This window comes from Thermobia domestica, chromosome 6, assembly GCF_964235325.1.
Source record: "Thermobia domestica chromosome 6, izTheDome1.hap1.1, whole genome shotgun sequence".
NCBI lineage: Eukaryota > Metazoa > Arthropoda > Insecta > Zygentoma > Lepismatidae > Thermobia > Thermobia domestica.
In genome coordinates this window covers 70249643-70271958 of record NC_137459.1, presented here as the reverse complement: position 1 = coordinate 70271958, position 22316 = coordinate 70249643, and the positions used below count along the sequence as shown (strand labels likewise).

General features: G+C 34.8%; 1 protein-coding gene across 3 annotated transcripts in view; it reads right to left on the bottom strand.

The window, feature by feature from the left end:
- LOC145688047 (serine/threonine-protein kinase ATR-like) overlaps nucleotides 1-22316 on the bottom strand; it is a 297516-nt gene that overhangs the window by 138016 nt on the left and 137184 nt on the right. For all 3 annotated transcript variants that reach the window (XM_081761752.1, XM_081761751.1, XM_081761753.1), the window contains 2 exons: nucleotides 15716-15836; nucleotides 12142-12272 (listed from right to left, as the gene is read on the bottom strand). In XM_081761752.1, the coding sequence (XP_081617878.1) occupies nucleotides 12142-12272; nucleotides 15716-15836 (252 nt within the window). The remainder of the gene's footprint in view (nucleotides 1-12141; nucleotides 12273-15715; nucleotides 15837-22316) is intronic.

The following is a 22316-nucleotide window of genomic DNA, read 5'->3' as shown; positions in this document are numbered from 1 at the left end:
TTTGAGATTTTTTCGTTTGAAATTTTTTGTTTGAAAATTTTTTCGTTTGAAATTTTTTGTTTGAAAATTTTTTTGTTCGAAAATTTTGTTTAAAATTTTTGTTTCAAAATTTTGTTTGAATTTTTTTTTGCTTGAAACATTTTGTTTGAAAATTCTTGCTTTCAAATTTTTTGTTTGATTTTTCTTTGGTTTGAAATTTTTTTTGACAACTTTTGTTTCAAAATTTTTTGTTTAAAATTTTTTTGTTTGAAATTTTTTTCGTTCAAAATTTTGTTTAAAATTTTTGTTTGAAATTTTTCGTTTCCAAATTTTTTTTGTTTAAATTCTTTTTGTTTCGAAAGTTTTGTTTGAAATTTTTTGTTTGAAACTTTATTTTTAAAAGTTTGTGCACTCATTAGTAAAGAACCGGAACTGTTAGAACTAAAACCTCTGGCAACATTGTGGTGCAATAGTACACGTCAGAACATGGTGCAATAGTACACGTCAGAACACGATAATGCAACGTCATCAGTTTTGCATCATCGTTCGAGTTAGTATTCATGATAACATCATCATGGCTACTTGTCTGCAGTTTCTAAACACACGTGATGTGATGAAATCATTTACCAAGATTACTGATTTACAACAGAATGTACCTTATAGAATCTTAGCTAGCCAAATGATCCCTACAGAGTTTGGATTAAGAATCGTAGTGAAGCTTGAAAATGATAAGAATATAATTTTACCAGCAAGATATTTACCCATGGAACCATCAAAACAAGAAGAACTGCTGCGTTTCTTAAATACTGGATCTGTATCTTTATGTTACAAAGGATTCTTGGGTCGAAGTCATCAACTTGAATTTAGTACACAGCCAGATTCGTCAGCCATTGTGATGAAATCATGAATCAGCACATTTCTTTCCAATGACGTCAGCCGTAGTTGTATGAATTTGGTTGGTCGGCATGACGTCAGCAACTGTGATGAAATCATGAATTCAAACGTCAGCACATTCCTTACCAATGACGTCAGCAATAATTATAAACCTTCAAATACAGTGTCATCCCACGAAATCATTTGAGCAAGTGCTTTTCAGGAGGAAAGATGTGTACTTCTAACGATAAAGAGTTCATCTTCGCAAGCTATTATCCAATAAATATATTTCAAACAAAACATGTGATGATTGGTATCAGTGCTAGAACATTTGAACCAGTGATTCGATTGGGCAAAGCAGAACAATTTGGTGTACAACTGACCTGTGAAGAATGGCACGAATCGACCAAATGAACGATTATTTTCATGATGAGCTAAATGTGACCATAGTCAAATCATTAGGCTCAAATCATGAAGTGGTGATGCGTACAGTCCTCGAAGAGAAGATGGTGCTGTTACGTAAAAAGAGTACATTCCATGTCCATCGCAACATGGTGTATCTAACGCAAACAGAATGGAACAAATTCATCAGCGTATTTCAGTGTGTGAAACATGCAGTGGAAGTGTGTAACAAAACAAGTATATTCCTGAAAAAGTACTATTTTGAAAAATGTGTTATGCATATTGTACAACATGTATCTAGATATTGTGATGGTTGTCAACATCGTTCGTGGGTGCATACCTGCATTGATAAACAGTTTATTTGTGATCAAATGGACATTGAGTTTCCACCAATTGATATCGCAATAGACCTTAAAAGACTTCAATTGGAATTAAAATTATATGCTAAAGACAAACTAGTGCAAGAAGTTCAAAATACATTGTATCGACAATATCCAGAACCACTATCTGGTATGGATGTATGTGGAGTGTAATAAAATGATCCATTTCAATGAATTGTGTTTTTTTCATTTCAAGTACAACCCTATGTTCTGACGTGTACTATTGCACCACAATGTTGCCAGAGGTTTTAGTTCTAACAGTTCCGGTTCTTTACTAATGAGTGCACAAACTTTTAAAAATGTCAAACCAAAGTTTCAAACAAAAAATTTCAAACAAAACTTTCGAAACAAAAAGAATTTAAACAAAAAAAATTTGGAAACGAAAAATTTCAAACAAAAATTTTAAACAAAATTTTGAACGAAAAAAATTTCAAACAAAAAAATTTTAAACAAAAAATTTTGAAACAAAAGTTGTCAAAAAAAATTTCAAACCAAAGAAAAATCAAACAAAAAATTTGAAAGCAAGAATTTTCAAACAAAATGTTTCAAGCAAAAAAACATTCAAACAAAATTTTGAAACAAAAATTTTAAACAAAAAATTTTAAACAAAATTTTCGAACAAAAAAATTTTCAAACAAAAAATTTCAAACGAAAAAATTTTCAAACAAAAAATTTCAAACGAAAAAATCTCAAACAAAATTTTGAAACAAAAAAATTTGGAAACGAAAAAATTTTCAAACAAAAAAATTTCAAGCAAAAAAATTTCAAACTAAAAAAATTTTACGTTTCACGGTTAACCGTCAAACTTTATCCGGTTTTTAACTATTCGATTAACAAATAAACGGTTTTGATCATATTTATCAGTGAGTGCAAAATGTTGAACGAAACCAAGATTTTTAAATGTTAAACAAAACTTAAAACTGAATACAGCAAAGATTTGAAAATCATCAGCCAATCAGATTGCACGAAAGATAGTGATCAACCAATCAGATTGCAGGAAAGATAGTGATCAACCAATCAAATTGCATTAACAATAACTTTGCCAGTGTTGTAGCATGTATTGCCTTTCGTCTATGAGTCATAAGATTCAATAAGGATAGCTATCAGATTTCAAATCAATCACCACCAATGATCTTAGACTATGAGCTGTGACTAAAGTTCAATGTATTGTTTCTAATTTCGCGCCTTATGTTAAAATTCTGTTTATCACCATTCCCAAATTTAAAGAATACTTCTCTTGATATACCTAAGTCTTAGAGTTAATCATATTATTATATGTTCAATAAGGTTAATAATGTCCGTCAATTGTTTACCTGAGTAGAACCAACTGTTTTCTAGAAGTGTGTGTACTCAAACTTAAGAAGTACCACAACAAAGGAAATGAATCCATGTACACTACCTCATCAAGGTCAATCACGTGGTACATCGTATTGCTTACGTTTATATTTGGCTGTAATAATCAATACCAATGACGCATTCTCAAATTATCCTACAAAGTTTTAATGTACCAATGTCCTGGACTCCTAATCCCATCATAGGTCAATAACTGATCACGTGATCATAATGATTTACCCAAAGAACAATTACCAATTATTGATATGACAATAAGAAATGTACCCCCCCCCCCCCAAAATTAAAGATTGGTACACAAATACACCTGTGTCTTATGAAAAAAAGTAATAAATCCTGTACTTATTCAATAATAAAGCCGGTCAATAACATTTAAATTTTGAATATTTGGCCATAAGAGGAACACCAATGGGTCCTAGAAAACGTTTACCGAATTTTGTTATTTGATAATTCCCAAATTTAAAAGGGAACATAAACATATAAAGGTAATAAACCATATAACGTGCTAAATAGGTGTCAATAACCTCCGAAATTCGATTTTTGGTAGTTCTTTACCCATGAAAGGGAACGATGTGGACCATCCAAATTTATAGTGGTACATATTGAAGTCCTGTACTATGATACCAAATGCTTATATTAAAACAATTTCTAAAACCGAGTGGATGAGCCAAGATACCCCTCCCAAATTTTTCAAGGGGTGCGTCAATGTACCCATGTCTTATGATAGGAATTGAACCCATATACATGACCATATAACCATATAAGGTAATAGAACCCCTAGGTCAAAAATCAAACACGTGGTATAACGTATTGCTTACGTTTATATTTTGGCAATTTTGTACCCCTAAAAGGGAACGAGGTGGACCACCCAAATTTATCATGATACATATTAGTATCCAGTACTATGACACCACATGTTGAAATTAAGCAATTTCCAAAATTAAAGGGTTGGGCCAAGGTACCCCTCCTGGGGTGCATCAATATACCCATGTCTTATGAAAGGTAATAGACTCCTGTATACGCTCATGTAAACATATAAGGTAATAACACCTCATCAAAGGGAATAAAATCGACCAAAAACCAAACACGTGGAATCACGTATTGCTTACGTTTATATTTTTGGCAATTTTGTACCCCCAGAAGGGGACGAGGTGGACCACCCAAATTTATCATAATACATATTAGGGTCTTGTACTATAATACCAAATGTTTAAATTGGTCAATTTCCAAAATTTAAGGGGTGGACCATTGTACCCCTCCCGGGGGTGCACAAATATACCCATATCTTATGAAAGGTAATGGACCCGTATACATGATCATATAACTATATAAGGTAATAGAACCTCATCCAAGCACATAAATTAGGCCAAAAACCAAACACGTGGTATAACGTATTGCTTACGTTTATATTTTGGCAATTTGTACCCCTAAAAGGGAACGAGGTGGACCACCCAAATTTATCATAATACATGTTAGGGTCCAGTACTATAATACCAAATATATAAAATGAGCAATTTCTAAAATTTAAGGGGTGGGCCAAAGTACCCCTCCCAAATTTTTAAAGGAGTGCACAAATGTACCTATGTCTTATGATAGGGAATAGACCCCTATACATAACCATATAATCATATAAGGTAATAGAACCTCATCCAAGAGGATAAATTGGGCCAAAAGACCAAACACGTGGTACAACGTATTGCTTACGTTTATATTTTGACAATTTTGTACCCCTAGAAGGAAACGAGGTGGACCATCCAAATTTATCATAATACATGTTAGGATCCGGTACTATAATACCAAATGTTTAAATTGGGCAATTTCCAAAATTTAAGGGTGGGCCAAAGTACCCCTCCCAAATTTTTAAAGGAGTGCACGAATATACCCATATCTTATGAAAGGTAATGGACCCCTATACATGACCATATAACTATATAGGATAATAACACCTCATCAATGGGGATAAAATCGACCAAAAACCAAACACGTGGTATAACGTATTGCTTACGTTTATATTTTGGCAATTTTGTACCCCTAGAAGGGAATGAGGTGGACCGCCCAAATTTATCACGATACATATTAGGGTCCTGTGCTATAATACCCAATGTTTAAATTGGTCAATTTCCAAAATTTAAGGGGTGGGCCAAGGTACCCCTCCCAAATTTTTAAAGGAGTGCACAAATATACCCATATCTTATGAAAGGTAATGGACCCCTGTATACGCCCATATAACTATATAAGGTAATAACACCTCATCCAAGGGGATAAATTAGGTCAAAAAACCCCGAAATTTGAATTTTTGGCAATTTTTTACCCATGAAAGGGAACGACATAGACACCCAATACTGATAGAGGTACATACTAAGGTCCTAGGCTACCATACCAAATTTTTAGATTTGGCAATTTCCAAAATTTAAGGGGGGTGGGAGGGGGTGGTCCTATGTACCCCTGCCAAAATTTTAAAGGGGTGCATTAATATTCCCATGTCTTATGAAAGGAATGGACCCCTATACATGACCATATAATCATATAAGGTAATAGGACCTCATCCAAGGAGATAAATTAGGTCGAAAACCAAACACGTGGTACAACGTATTGCTTACGTTTATATTTTGGCAATTTTGTACCCCTAGAAGGGAACGAGGTGGACCACCCAAATTTATAGTGATCCATATTAGCGTCCTATACTATAATACCCAATGTTGAAATTGGGCAATTTCCAAAATTGAAGGGGTGGGCCAAGGTACCCCTCCCAAAAATTTAAAGGGGTGCATTAATGTACCCATGTCTTATGAAAGGTAATAAACCCCTGTATACGCCCATATAACTATATAGGGTAATAATACCTCATCAAAGGGGATAAATTAGGTCAAAAACCCCCGAAATTTGACTTTTTGGCAATTTTTTACCCATGAAAGGGAACGACATAGACACCCAATACTGATAGAGGTACATACTATGGTCCTAGGCTACCATACCCAATTTTTAGATTTGGCAATTTCCAAAATTTAAGGGGGGTGGTCCTATGTACCCCTGCCAAAATTTAAGGGGTGGGCCAAGGTACCCCTGCCAAAATTTAGAGGGGGTGGTGCTAGGTACCCCTAGGTCATTGACCCCGGGCCAAGGTCATTGACCTTTGACCTATGACGTCACAAAAATTTTTGCTGACTCGACGCAATATACGGGGGGGCCTACTACTTCAATATACTCTTCTTGTGCTAGGGATAGGGGAGAGGAGGAGATAAGATTTCATATCAGGTTACGTCACGCACAGTCGCACGCCTTCATTTTCATTAAAAATGAAAAACCCAAGAGAAACAAATTTCATCTCACTTTCCTTTGTGGCAGTCGGACACAACTCATCACAGTTATCTGCAAAAAGCACTTTTCAAATCGGATTATTGGGAGAGCCCCCAGTTCCAATGTTGAGGGGGGACATGTCCCCCCATTTCCCCGGAATTTGTGCCCGTACCTACAGCTGAAACAACTTTCCAGCATGAGGAGAGGGGCATATCCTAATCTGGCATTTATTGCAATTTGTGCCCAAATAGCGGAAGTGGAATTAATACATATTGATGAGACTACTAAACTCACTACAGCACGAAGTTCAGTTTGAGATACTACAGAATACGATTCTTTTTTTAAAAAAATGGAAAAGCCAAGAGAAATCAATTTCATCTTACATTCCTTTGGGGCAGTCGGACACAAATCATGACACTTATCCGAAAAAGCACTTTTTAATCAGATTGTTGGGGGGGGGCAGTCCCCCCCAGGTTCAAGATTGGGGGGACATGTCCCCCTCGTCCCCCCGGGATTTGCGCCAGTGATAATACGGACCAGATATTAGTAATTACAAACTTAAAAAAAGCGTTATTTTTTAATAAGTTGCAACACTGACTTCATTTCATGTTGATCCATAAAATGGCGGCCCGGAGAGTACAGACTGCTGATATATATGATATATTAGATGAAATAGAGATCGAACTGTCTGATTTAGACGGTGAAGTTAACGATCCATTACGGGCTGAAGGTGATTTGTCGGATGAAAATGACGTCGTTGAATCTGAAGAAGAAATACGTGACGAGATTGATAGTGAGGGTGAATCGACTAAAATAGGTGCATCGACTGAAATAGGTGCGTTAACGAAGTGTTCAAGAGTCGCGGTGGCTCAGTGGCAGAGCGTTCGCCTCTGGTGCATGCGGCCCCTGGTTCGATTCCAGCTCGCGCCAAGTGAACTTTGAGGTGGACAATTACCGTGTGCGTGGGTTTTCTCGGGGTTCTCCCGTTTCCTGCCACTTTCATTATTCCACCATTTCATTCATTTCTCATCATCATTATCGTCTCCTTTAGCCTATCCGATATAAGCGTGGGACGTAAAACTCAAAGATTTCATTTCATTACAAAGCGTTCAAATCGTGAGAACAAGGGTAAAAACGGCAGACTATGGACATTAACAATAAGCGTGGTTCAAAGAGACATGTGCATAACATTCTTCAGAGACATGTTGGGATTGAAGATTATTTGGAGAGGAAAGATTTAACAATTAGTGAAACTTTTCTTTTGTTTTTCCCAAGTGAAATAATGGATACTGAGTGTAGGGAAATAAACAAATTTGCAGAAGTATGTAACAACTGGAACACATACAATAATAATAATAATAATAATAATAATAATAATAATAATAATAATAATAATAATAATAATAATAATAAATAGCAATAATCGTGTGGAAAAATTGAGATAGGGATGAACTGTGCGCTTTCACTGGAATTCTATTGGTTGCTGGAAATATTTGTGGCAAAAGAAAAGATGAGTTTCAGAAATGTGGAGAAGAAATCGTGCCTTCCAAATGCCTTTTAGAGCTGTGATGTCGCGTGATCGCTTATTTCTTTGTGTTCATTTATGCGATTTGCTGATAGAAACACACGTGCAAAAAGATTTTAACAATCAGAGGGTAAACTGGAAGCGATTCGAAACGTTTTCGACGTATTTCGTATTAAAAAAAAATGTCTTCCTAATGAAAATTTAACTATAGATAAAAGACTTACTGTATTTAGAAATGAAAAGAAATCTTTAAGTTTTACGTTCCATGGTTATGCCGGTTAGGCTAAAGGAGACGGTAATGATGAGAAATGAATGAAATTGGTGGAATGAAGAAAGTGAGAGGAAACGGGAGAACCGCGAGAAAACCCGCGCACACGGTGTTTGTCCACCACAAAGTTCACTTGGCGCGAGCTGGGATCGAATCAGGGATTTCATGCACCAGAGATGAACGCTCTAACACTGAGCCAGCGCGGTCTCTTGCTGAATATATAAGCAAGTGTCCCAATTGCGTATACATGAAAAACAAACCAGGACGTTATGCAATCAAACTATGGATTTGTGCCGATAGTCGTACGTCATACATTTGAAACAATCAAGCATACACTGGAAAATGTGGTGACGTAAGATAAATAAATCAGGGGCAAAGAAGAGTAAGAGACCTCACTAGTCCTATTTCGATTCCGGACGTGGAGTGACTACTGATAATTTATTTACATCTGTATCGTTGGTCGAAGAATTACTAAGATGTAACATGACAAGCGCTGGAATCTTACGCACAAATAAGAGTGATACTGTAGACTACGAAATTTACAAAAACAAATTGAGTCATCTATGTGTGGGTTTCTTGATTTCGACATGCTTTTCGTGTGCGCCTCGAAAGAGGAAAGCAGTAATTTTATTGTCTACACAATTTCACGACTCTTAAGCATTCATTACTGGCAAACGAATAACAATAGAACACTACAATTCAACGAAAGGAGGAGTTGATAATGGAGATAAAATGGCTTGTGAACACTCCAGTGTTTGATAAATACGAAGGTAGCCTTTTAGACTGTTCATGGAAATGATTAACATAGGATGACTAAATGCATATATAATTCGGAATGAGAAGTATCCTCGGTGGGAATAAAATAGTAAAAGTAGAAGACAAATTTCATTGAACGTCTGTGCCTTCAACTAGTGCGACAGCGTGCCAGCAAACCATTAGGCCTACATCAACCTATTCTAGTTGCAATTAGATCACTAAGTGTGGAAGCAGAATATTGCAAACGCATGTGTTCTTTGAGAACTGAACCATTGGTGGATCTTCTACAGGGAAGCGCTGTTTTCTACAGGGACGACATAAAGACAGGAAAACCAGAGTTTTGTATGCTATGTGCAAGAAGCTAGTTTGTAATATTCACATAAAGGAAAAGAATATTATCACATGTCTATCTTGGGATCACGCCTGAAACAAAAGAACATTGCGTAAATTATTGTGTTGTTTACTACAATGTTCATTTTTTTATTTTCAAGACAGAATTATATACTATTTCATTTTTGAACAAGAAAAGCACAAACGTACAAAGTATGAAATGAAATGAAATCTTTAAGTTTTATGTCCCACGGTTATGCCGGTTAGGCTAAAGGAGACGGTAATGATGAGAGATGAGTGAAATGGTGGAATGAAGAAAGTGGGAGGAAACGGGAGAACCCCGAGAAAACCCACGAGCATGGTGTGTCCACCACAAAGTCCACACGGCGCGAGCTGGGATCGAACCAGGGACCCCAAGCAACGGAGGTGAACGCTCTACCACTGAGCCACGCCCACACGTACAAAGTATGTTTCATTTTCGTTCATTCTTTTTTTTTTTTTCTTTTTTCAAACTTATACATGGGGTAGCTCAGTTACCCTGCTTAGTTAATAGTGGAATAATTTTGACTTTCGTAAAGCAAGGGTTTAAAAAGAAGTAAAATTATTTCTGTAGCTACAAACTAATAGAAACGTACATGATGTTAATGCACTAAAGAACGCGATAATATAGGCCAAGATGTTCTATCTAAATTGCTGTCACGAAAATCTACGTACTTATGTGAACCTGTAATGTTTGCAGCACCATACGACAAGTAACTCGCTTCAACAGAAGAATGATGTTGCATATTAAGGATTTGCAATTACTTTTCAAAAAGCAACTGTAATTACAGAAATATTTCAGCAGAACTAAGACACTGGCATAATACACCAAAGCAGAAATAGTGTAGTCCTAACCAATCAATAAAAGGGAAAATTTGATAATTTATTTATTCTTTCTCTAAACCTTTTTTCCAGTTATCTGGGATCGGCCTTTTGGACCGCGTGTTCTACCTATTTATTTCTTGTTTCAATATCCACTGTGACAACGTACTGCACCATATCTTTTTTCATAATATCTTCTCATTTCTTCTTTGGCCGGCCTCGCGCTCGTTTCTCACTCAAACTTGTATTTTATTTATTGACTTATTCTTACAGTTTTTTGGTAAGTTAAATTCAGAATGAGGTAAATGAATAAAATCGCCCACAAACTTCGCAAAACGTGAGGATTATTATTATTATTATTATTATTATTATTTTCAAAATGCGAGGACAAAAATGTTATTGTGTGTTTCATACACAAGGAAAGCTTTTCGCTAGTTTGAAACAAACTATTTTTTTATTAACTTACACATTTTTTTTTATACAACAGTATTTGTGTGTGTTGGAAGGAAAAAGGAAAAGGTGAGATGAGGTGGTTTTAAGTTAGGTGCTCCCTTTCAGCAGCGAGGCTATATGAGACGGGACCTACTGATTAACTTGGAATCCCAACCACATGAGCTCCCGCCGCGAATCGAACCCGGGTCTCTCACGCCAAAAGCGCGTATGCTAACTGCTTAGCCACGAAGAAGCTCAAGGAAAAAGGAAGACAGAAAAAAAAAAACAATCTACTCGAATCTCTTTGCTTGTTGGAGCGGGACAAAGTTGCTCACTGATAGAGCGCTCACCTGGTGCCAGGAATCCATGGTTCGATTGTAGGCCATAAGAGTTTGTAGTCGACAGCACTGTATCATTTTTTTTATTTTTATTATTTTTTTTTTTTTTTTCGAATTCTCCCGTTTCTGTTACATTACCAATTCACTAATTATTTTATAATCATTCACTTTCATTAATCATCATTAGCAAACCCACAAGTTCTCAGGAAATACTTTTTTACCTTGAAGTAAGGACGCACCAGACGTTTGTCTTTCTTGTCTGGGCTGTAGATGATCTTGCGTGGGTGTAAAGAATAAAAAAAAATCCAATGTCTTTCCGGGTGCACCCTTACCAACAAGACAAAGAAAAATTTTCGTTCAGGAGGTCAACAATCCTCAAAGCAGGAAGTTCTGAATTTCTTTTATTTCTCGTCATAAGAATTGCATTAAGCCAAAATATGTTTTAGACGGAAAAATTAAAATTCTATCTAGCTGTAGATACACGTATGTCTATTTTTAACGAATTAAAATAAATGAACCTTATTTTCTGAAACTTTGATATCTTTAAAAACCGTAAAATATGAGACGACATGATGGGAGTTTCCTCACGGATAAATGTCTAGCGTCTTTTATCTTTAGTATAAGAGATTCGGGTTCGACTATCAGCAGGGATACATGCGCTCGACCAGAACAATCAAACTGGAATTGCAACTGGAAAGCAATGAAATTGCTATGTAAATACACTCAGCAATATTGTGAATCATTCTCTCAACAGACACTAGTAGCTGAGCCAAAGTCCTCGGCTCGCTATACACTATAGGACAAAACCCATTTAATAAAAAGCTCTAATAATTTGTATCTAACACTTTTCTTTTTTTAAGTTCATCCACCTATCAACATATGATTTCTCAAACACCATTGTTTTAATAATCAACATGAAAGCACGTTCATTTTCAGTACTATCAGTATCCACTTGAAATAATTAAAAACAAATATAATTACGGCCCTTGTTTTAAAACAATTAAACTAAAACAATAATTTTAAGTTGTAATTAGATTGTCACAATAGTTTCAAATCGGCAAATTACCTTCACGCTAGTGACATCTATTGGCGTCAGGAAGAATGAGAGCGCAAGTAGTAACTCCTATTTGCGAGCCTGTTTACTGTTAGGAATTAGCGTGACAGACTGAAAAGCTTCTCTTTTGTGATTAGGATACAATGAAAATTAAGATGAACCAAACAGCAAATCAATACTTTGTATATACACGTATGTCACTTTGTATATACGTAAGTGAATGACACATTTGATACAGTAACGGTATTCTACAATCCTATCTCGCCTAGTAAAGGAAAACATTAGCACATGCGTACCTGAATCGAATATCCAAAAAAATCAACTTTCAGAGCGTCATTGGAAGCAACATATGCTTTTGTTATCTCGCTTAACGCTTTGTAAGCAAACTCGTCAGTTGTTACGTACAAAGTAACATCATCTTTTGTGCCTGGAAAATAATTATTTACGAATATATTTTACAGAGCCGAAAAAAAAAAAAAACACCACTATTGAACTATGAAAGCATATAAAAATTCAATCTTATATATATATTATACTATCTTTTATTACTAATTTTTCTATTTGGACAAGGATAAACTTATTAGGTTAAAATGGAATTTTTTAACTGGGGAGCAAATTCTTTAATTTGCTCTGCATATTAACAGTAAATTGAAAAGTCTACAAAAACGGCATTAAAGAATCTCTAAAATATAGATTTAACACGAAAAATTGAAAATAACTTAAGTGGAACCAAGTTACGTATTTGAACCATTAATATCTGTATATAAAATAAATGTTCATATAGTTTCTTTCTTTCTTATGAACTTAAATGCAAAGACATAATACCCCCACACACAGAAACGATTCTTTATTTGCGTTCAATTCGTTGATTATATTTTTGCTTTCCTTATATATTCAGAGAATTCTGGGTAGTGCCTGAAACTTGGCATGGATTTCTTTCTCTCAGTTTTAATTAAGGTACAGAGCCTAGCGGAAAATTATCCCCGTTATAAGCTTACTCCTGACTATAACCTATAGCTTAAGAAACTATGTATTTTTCAAAACAGTATATCTAAAAACATGCTTTAGTATGGTTCTTACCACATATTCATTTGCGCGAATAATTATCAGAAAGTTGATCGAATGTAAAAAAAAAAAAAAAAAAAAAAAAAGGTTTTAGTTTCACGGTGGTAAAACTACGGTAGACTTCCAAACTGTGAGACTTTAATCCTTAAAAAATTGAAGCAGTACATTTATAACTTCTGGTTGCAATAGGGTCAAAGATAGAACCTATTCTCCGGACGCTGAATCCCTATCAGAAAGCCATTCACTCGTTATATCTTAGTCTTTTTGTACTACGGAGAATTGTATTATGCCTATCACTTCCGGTTGCAACGGACGAATAAAACCAGAAGTGAAACACATTCTTGCGAACTGAATCAACATCAAAAAAGCTGCTTATAGCTGCCTATTTGCGTTTCATTCATTACGTGATCAATGTTGTAACTGAAAAATCGTAGATTTTCACCATTTTTGGTTTAAACACAAAGAGAATAGTCGAAACAAAACTCATACTTAAGAAGCCAATCTGTGTCGAAAAACCGCATTACAATACTTCTTGCTGTTTTTGCTCTAAGGAATAAGTAATGAAACAGGAACTACTTCTAAATTTCAACCACTTCTGGTTTCAGTAGTGTTGTGGGTAGTGATGGCATGCTCCATTGAAACGTTGAAATGATAAAATAAATAAAATAAATGAATAAATAAAGGCTTGTCGCTATGTATTACAGTTTCTGTTCTATGACGATTAACGCTGAAACTGGAAATGGTTGACTTCTACCACTTCCAGTTTGAATAGTTTGTTAATGGCGATATAACCTATTCTTGGGATGCTCAATCGGCTGCAAGAAATCGCTTCTCATGTTTTTTATAGCTTTTACTCTATGGAAATCAGTACTACGAAAGCGTTAAAAACTACTAAATTTTAACCACTTCTGGATTTGATAGTGTGTTGCAGATTCTGACGATATGTTGTCTTGAGACGCTGAATCGATTGCAGACAACAGCTTATTGCTAACAAATACAGTTTTTGTTTTGACGCAATAAACGTTGAAACCAGGAATGGTTATTTTGAGTTGAGTTGAGTTGATTTTAGTTTAGCGTCCCTTTCAGCAGCGAGGCTATATGAGACGTGGACTTACTGATTAACGTGGAATCCGAACCACATGAGCTCCCGCCGGGAATCGAACACGGGTCTCCCACGCCAATGGTTATTTTGAATCACTTCCAGTTTGAATAGAAGGTTAGCGGCAATGTAACCTATTCTTGGGACGCTGAACTGACTGCAGAGAAACAGCTTCTCGACCTCTTTTACCATCTTTGCTCTATGGGAATTAGTATTGAAACTGTAAGTATTAGTAAATCTCAATCACTTCTGGTTTTGATAGCGTGTTGCGAGTTTTAATAATACGTTTTCTTGAGACGCTGAATAGATTGCAGAAAACAGCCTGTCGCTATTCGTGACCGTTTCTGTTATCTGGCGATACATGCTGAAACCAGAAATGGTTAATTTGAACCACTTTCGGTTTAAATGCATGATTAACAGAGGAGATGAAATCTTTTCTTGGAACGCTCAATTGATTGCAAAAAAAGGCATCTCGATATCTCTTACCATTTATGCTCTGATGTTAGTCGTTCTATAAGACTCCCGACACCTAATTATGCATAGCATAGCTTGGAAGCCTAATAACAAAGGAAAATTAGGACATTTTCGTTTAATACAGGGTTCACACTGAAGTTGTGATAGATTGCTCTGAATTTCCATGACTTAGTAAGTAAATTTTCCCTGTGAATACTCTCATTTACGGTCATATACATATGAGAGAGAGAGTACCAAATGATATTTACACATTAACGATATTTTTAATATTTAGGCATTCTGAATACATCCATAAACAAGTAAATATGTATTATAATTTGGCATATATCTTCGATTATCATCAACCAACAAATCTAACTTATTTTTCTCCTTCTGCAGAATTTGAATTTTTATCTAATTTGTTCTTTGTATTTCAAAGTTCAAGTTTCAACACCTTTTGGTGCTCCTGAAGCTTCTTTACTTATAAAGATAATTATCTATTTTAGTGTCTTTTAACTTTTTTTTTCTTTTTAATCTGCACTGATTCTTTGGTTTTTCATATCTTCTGTGGGGAACTTACAATAAAAATTATGAAATATAGTAAATTTTCTCACTTATTTTAATTTACCCGACCTTTGAAATCAGTGTGAACCCTATAGTAAGTAATGATAAAAGAGCTGCGGAAAGCACTGGTGGACTTTACACTGAGCCATGACTGATCATTTTAACGAAAGTGAAAGGCTTTCCGGGGCTCAAATTGCCAGGACAAACATGACCGCAACCCAAATTATATGGCTATGTAAGCAAAAGTACATTTTTGCGAAACTACATTGTTATGAAGGAGAAGCATTGATAATCCATTCTAGTAACAATGAAAACTTATTTCCTCATCTTACCTAGTGATAGTTTCACTCCTTATTTATTATTCACTTCTCTTAATTTACTTCACATAAAGTATAGGAATTGGGGTGACTCAAAGTTATTAGATGTACCAGTATTATAAAATACACATATAACAAATATTTTCTTAAGAGATAGCCTTTTAAAGTCGCATATTTACAGATAATACGACAAGTACTTAAAAAACACTAATATGTTCTAGAAAGAATATTATCGAACATACACTTCCGAAAGAAGGGCAATACGTAAAGGCAACAAAATCACTATTTTAAAAAAAGTAATAGGCTCGAATTTAATATTTAAACACAATAAATCTTCTGAAGTGTATGTGTTAAAAGGAAATATAATATCACCTTCTTCCTTCGAGACATTTAAATACACCGGATCCAAAGCTCCAATTTCTCCCAAGCAATCACCACATAAATCCTTCAACAAGTCACAGTCTTTCGAAGCTTCTATAATACCAAGAACCAACTGCAATGAGGAAAGAACAAACTATTTAAGCATTGTTACACCCGAAGAAATTAACAGTAATTTTCCGTAAATAAGACACGTCTTGTTATGCAGGGTGTCTACTGAGTTTCATTTTCAAAATTCCAGTATATTCCAAGTATACTCAATATAACTATCAGCAAAATTCCAGTACCTAATATGATGATTTTTTAAAGTGCTTTAGGAATAATAACACTCTTGATGATTTCAGGTTTGTAATTGTTTTACCAACAAAAGAATATTTTATTTTTAATAAATTTGGTTAGCCTTGATTATTTAACATTTTTAAAGGACTTCCCAACTTCCATCACAGCTCTCCACTCCATCCATTGCTTTAAATGTCTAATTGCACAATGTATACAATTCTTGATTTGGAAAAATTTACAATCTCCATGGATGCAAAATTGTTTCTATGATTATTAAAACAATTACAAAAAAAGTATTGTCGACAAATTACCAGTTTCATGATTTTTTCCAGTATGTGGATCAAAATTTCAGTATATTTCCAGTATTTCCAGTATCAAAATTAAATTCCAGTATCAGTAGATACCCTGTTATGAGACACACGCCAAAGATTAAAACGCATTTCCTTCGAAAACTCATTTTTCCTAAGCCCACACGGTACAATCCTAATTTCAGTAGCATTCGTTCCCATTCATGGACTTCTACGTCCCCTTTGGGTAGGAAGGGAGAGGATATTCAGGTTTGAAAATCACTACTCAATTCATACTACCTACTAAATTCCTACCGATAATACTGCTATGGGCAATATTACAATCAGAGTCCATGAAAAGACAGATATGGATTTAGTAGCCTAGAATGGTGAATTGCATTAATCGCCTAAGCATACACCAAAGAAGCTATTCTTGTAAGCAATCATACTTATATTATCGTTTAGTGATTACTAGGCAATGCCATTGCATGAATTTTCTAGAATACTGTTTTCGGATATAGTTATAAAGAATAGCGGGTATAGAATGTTTCAAGAAATACAACAGGGTGTCTGCTGATTTTCATTTTCTAAATTTCAGTATATTCAGTATAATTATCAGCACAATTTCAATACCTAATATAATGATTTTTTAAAGTTCTTTAGGAATAATCACACTCTTGATGATTTCGGGTTTGTAATTATTTTACCATCAAAAAATATTTTATTTTTAATAATTTAGTTAACCTTGATTTTTTGAAATAAAATATTTTTTTTTAACATTTTAAAAGGCCTCCCAACTCCCTTCACAGCCCTCCACTCCACCCATTGTTTTTAAATAACTAATTACAAAATGTATACAACTTTTGCTTTGGAAAAATTTACAATCTCCATGGATACAAAATTGTTTCTAAGACTATTAAAACAAATACAAAATAAGGATTTTTGGAAAATTACCAGTTTCATGATTTTTCCAGTACGTGGATCAAAATTCCAGTATATCTCCAGTATTTCCGGTATCAAAATTAAATTTCAGTATAATTCAAGTATTTCCAGTATCAGTAGACACCTTGTACAAAAGTATACAGATGCTTATCAATTTAATGGGGAAAAAAACTTGAAAAAGATGCAACTTATCAGATTAATATTGAGTTAGATCAGCTTTTACTGTCACAACAGCTCCGATACGACATGTCATGGAGTAACAGAAGTCGTGAACTGTAGCAACTATAATATTACACAATTCTTCGTGTAGTGCAGCACTCACTTTCATTAGAGAGGATACGGGTGGAAATTTGTGCCTGATTTATGGTTTAAAAACGGATCTTCAATTCATCCCAATCTTGCTCAAACCACGCCGCAACAGCCCTAGTTGTGGGAATCGGCGCATTATCATCCTCAAATATGGGTGTTATTGCCCGAGAACAGTATCTGGACTCAGTAATGTACATAGTTCCCTAGAATTGCGACATAATCACGGGCAGTGGCGCGATCGGTAAGCAGCAGCACATGATCCTCTGGAAATCAAGATACTACAACCCACAGCATGACAAAACTGTCGGCAAGTTTCACAGTTGGGCGGAGACATTGTGAATGACATGCTTCTTTGGGCGTCCGCCACACATAAACAGTCCCTGGTTTAAAATATAGTGAACAATGACGCATCCGACCATATCACACGATTCTAGTCATTAATAGTCCACGCTGCATGTTCGCAACGCTATTCGTGTCATGCTTAAGTTTTATGGTCTCTTACTAGCGGTTTCGTCCGTATGTCCATGTCATGTAATTCGCGGTAGGTCGTGATTGTCGATACAAGCTGTGTGAGGTGCTGACTGATTTCCCATAGCCTATCACTTGCATCACTGAGGGTTTTCTTTTCTGACCACTGTTCCTCTTCGCCGATGTGGATTTGCCGTGAGTTTTGTGGAACATCATCATTATGGACACTTCCTCGCAGACATGCCCAAAACACTTGCCACTTTCGTCACGTTTGCATCAATAACTTGCCCTCTTGGAAATCAGAGAAGTCGCCCATCTTACACTAGCAAAGTCTGCTCAGCTCAATGCACACTGCTGTTCTACTACTACTCACTTGGCATGGAGTTTGTCCTAACATATCACTACAAGCAGCCCGCGCTGCAGTCGCCATCTGACCGTTGCCAACCCATACATCTAACGTGTCTCGAAATCTAGATGTTACCATTAAATTGTTAGGTATCTGTATATATATATATATATGTCTTATACATAAAGACAAACAAATACGTAAAATGAAAAAAAATACAAAATATATACGTAAACGATTAAGTTTCGTTTTACATTATGAAGCTGCGTAGACTTCTAAACTATATAGTCATTATTATTATTATTATTATTATTATTATTATTATTATTATTATTATTATTATTATTATTATTATTATTATTATTATTATTATTATATTATCTCAACAGGGAAAAATTTCCATTTAATGAAAATATGCATAGTTATTATACTTATCAAGGACATGCTTACAACTTCAATAAATGAAGAAAATAATAAAGCAAAAACTATCTACCTCAAATTACATAACTTAAAAACTAATGGTTCACATGTACAAGCGCAGTAGCACATACTACTCAAATTCTTCAGTGTTGCCTCAGTATTCATTCTTGGTCAGTAAGGTCAATCCTTTGAAACTATGCAGAAGTGAGAGGAAACCTGTAGGTTGAGTCCGGAGTCTTCCGAAACCATCGTTCAGATGCTTAACGTTCTCTTGTCAATCATTTGGAGATAAAATTACAACTTGGGACGGTTCATGGGAGGACAAGAATAGAAGAAGGTATTTATTTTGATTTAAATTCCGCGTTATGCACTTACATTACTCGTTCTAAAACACACGTTGCGTTATTTTTTAAATTGCTGTACCTTTGATCACTTTAAGTTTCTAACAGAGCTCCGATTAATTATTATTCACGAAAACCAATATCTAAGCATACATTGATAACGGGAAAAGTGCTTCAGGTAAGAGTTACGTATTTTCAGTTGTAGTATCCGAATCTGTGATAATAATAGGGGCTTCCATTTGCAGTTTTAAAGTTACCCTCCTTTTCTCTTACGTACTTCTTATTACATTCTTTGCAACTGATTCTATGTACTATTCCTTTTTCTTCTACCTTTATCCCCTTTTCTACATGCGTTGACTCCTTTCCTCAGCAACGTCCTAAGAATCTTTCTTTGTTGTTAGTATTTGACGATATATCGCATGCGCTTGACGTTTTATACTGTTCTCTAATGTTTTTAGTAGTATGGCGAAACAAAACGAACTAAGAAAAGAATGAATTAGTAAAACTCGACCCCAAACGGTTGCATCAAAGCTTGCTATGCTAACCACTTGACCACCGCAAAGACTGAAAGACAGAATTCATATTAGTGATTTTCACATCACTGTAATTCTTTGATGATTATTTTGTTTATTTCACTGTGATATTTTTTGGTTTGTGTGTCTAAAACATTTTGAACTGAGAAATGTATCCCATTAGTTTGGAAACTGTTCCGTTCGGAATATTCCTTACAAAATTGCTGGCAGATAATTTTATATTCCTAGACCACTGTTGATTCGGTGGACATATTTTTTTGTATTTGAGGTTAGAATAAGTCCTATTTGAAACTACTTCCGTCAGGAATAATTTACTTTTTGTCATGTGTTTTGCTATCTATGGATCAAGACGGTAGCAATGAATCTTTCCTCAAATTATTTGAAGCTTGAAACTGTTACATATTAGACATTTTTTTTATTACCATTACCCAGTCATCCTATATTCATATAATAGTTTTACATAGCGCAATTTGAAAGTAAAAATGTACATATGAAGTTGGCAAAACTGCATCACGTACAGTATTATTGATAAAGGAGCTTTTAGACGGTCTATGTAGCTTGTATGTACCAAATTTTTTATAGAAATTGCTTAAGTTACTTAAAACTTCACCATAGTCTGGATTCCCGTTTCTCAAATCTTTATTGTGACATAACTTCATTTTTATTATTATTATTATTATTATTATTATTATTATTATTATTATTATTATTATTATTATTATTATTATTTTAATTTCCATTAGCAGTTATAATTTTAAATATGTTACAACTTTAGATCGGCTAACAAATCAGATTTCCAAATTTATTCAAAACCCACTTTACAGTTAAGAAGCATTCCTAGTTAGTCACACAATGATCAAGACGCACAAAATGAAATGAAATTATTTAATTTAACATCCCACGATTCCTTAGGCTAAAGGAGGCGAATCAAGATGCATAGTATGGCCTACTTTTAGGTAATCTTTACTATACATGGAAACTGTTTCCCTTGCACTCAACGCACGATACCTAGATCTACACTCAAACGTACTTGCCTCATTGGAATTGATCTCAAGAAATATACCGTAAATCGGAGGAGGAAGGAAAGTGGTATTTATTCCCGTCAGTTTTCGGTTTCCAATATGATAGAAGAATTAAAATAATAATAAATTAAAATTATTCCATGTATATGATCCTTGAATTACACCGAGGTGAGGAATACATGATTCTGTGCTCATCCTAAATCATGAGCTTAGTTAGCTCACTTTGTAGATTTTGCAGCTATTAGGTTATCTGCCCAGGCACTAAAAATAATTAAATATATATATATATATATATACATTTTCGGCATTTCAAAAATGAAAGAATTTTTCAATAATTGGATCAAAAGATCCAATATATTTCAGGCAAAAATGTTCTTCTACGCCTTATATCTGGAGAACTACATATAGTGTAGCCAAACCCAAACTATCACTTAACTCAGTATGATGTGCTTATTCCGTAGAAAATACGGAAACTCGATTTAAGGGCCGTTCAAAAATTTTGTGGCCCCTGATCCAAAAGTTCCAATATATTTCAATCAAAAATTTTATTGTAGCACCGTTTCTGACTAATATATGCGTTATTAGAGCAAGCCTTGAATCTTAGACTTTCAACGAGACACGCGGGTTCTATGAAAAGAATTCAAACAGAACTGGCTTGTTTCTAAATTATAAAACACACATGGTGTCCAATCAGTTCAGATGTACGCATCAAATTGACCGTAGCATGACAAAAGATTGATCATGAGTTGAGCATGCGCCTTAAAAAAACTTGAATTTGAGAGTTAACTCTTTTTTAATTTTTTTTCATTCTGAGTTTGAGCTGAAATAAGCTCCTTTCAAAAGCGTACGTTAACAACCCTGAAATTAACCCACTACGGTACTAAAAGCAATGCAGAGACACTAAACACTTTAAAGCCATAGAACCTACTCTACAGTCCTGAACAATATCATCTGCATGTAGTGTTTTGTTAGCACTCAATACTGATTAGCAATAAACGAGATGTGATTACGAAGTATCATATTACATAATTAACAAACTTCTACATAAAAATTCCCATAAATTTCAATATATTTATTTCCAAAGACTCTTAATTTGACAAAGTGTACACTAATTACTTATATTAATCACGAACGTTTTGTCTTCATGTAGTTTTGTTTAAATCTATTTCAACTTTAAGATGATACAAACATGTTCATGAAAGTTTAAGAAAAATATATATTAGAAACTTTGTGATGTATTAACTAACTAACTCTATGGCCTATGGAACCCGGAGGTTCAATGCCGCGTTCACGAAAGCTTTCCATTGACTTCTATCCTTAGCTAACTGCATCCAGTTTCTACTTTGTATTCCAATCTCTGCGAGATCCATCTTAATATTGTCCTCCCATCTGCGCCTAGGTCTTCCTAATGGTCGTTTTCCGATTGGAGTTCCAGTTAGAACTTTGAAAGCGTTCCTATTTTCTACCATTCTGGCTACATTGCCTGCCCACCTGGGCCTCCTAGATTTGATGACCCTAACAATGTTTGGTAAACGGTATGATTATGTAATTCCTCCTTATGAATTTTCTGCCATTTCCCCTTCCCGTTTCTCTTGGATGCGAATATTCGTCTCAGGATCTTATTCTCAAATACTTATTATTCTTATTC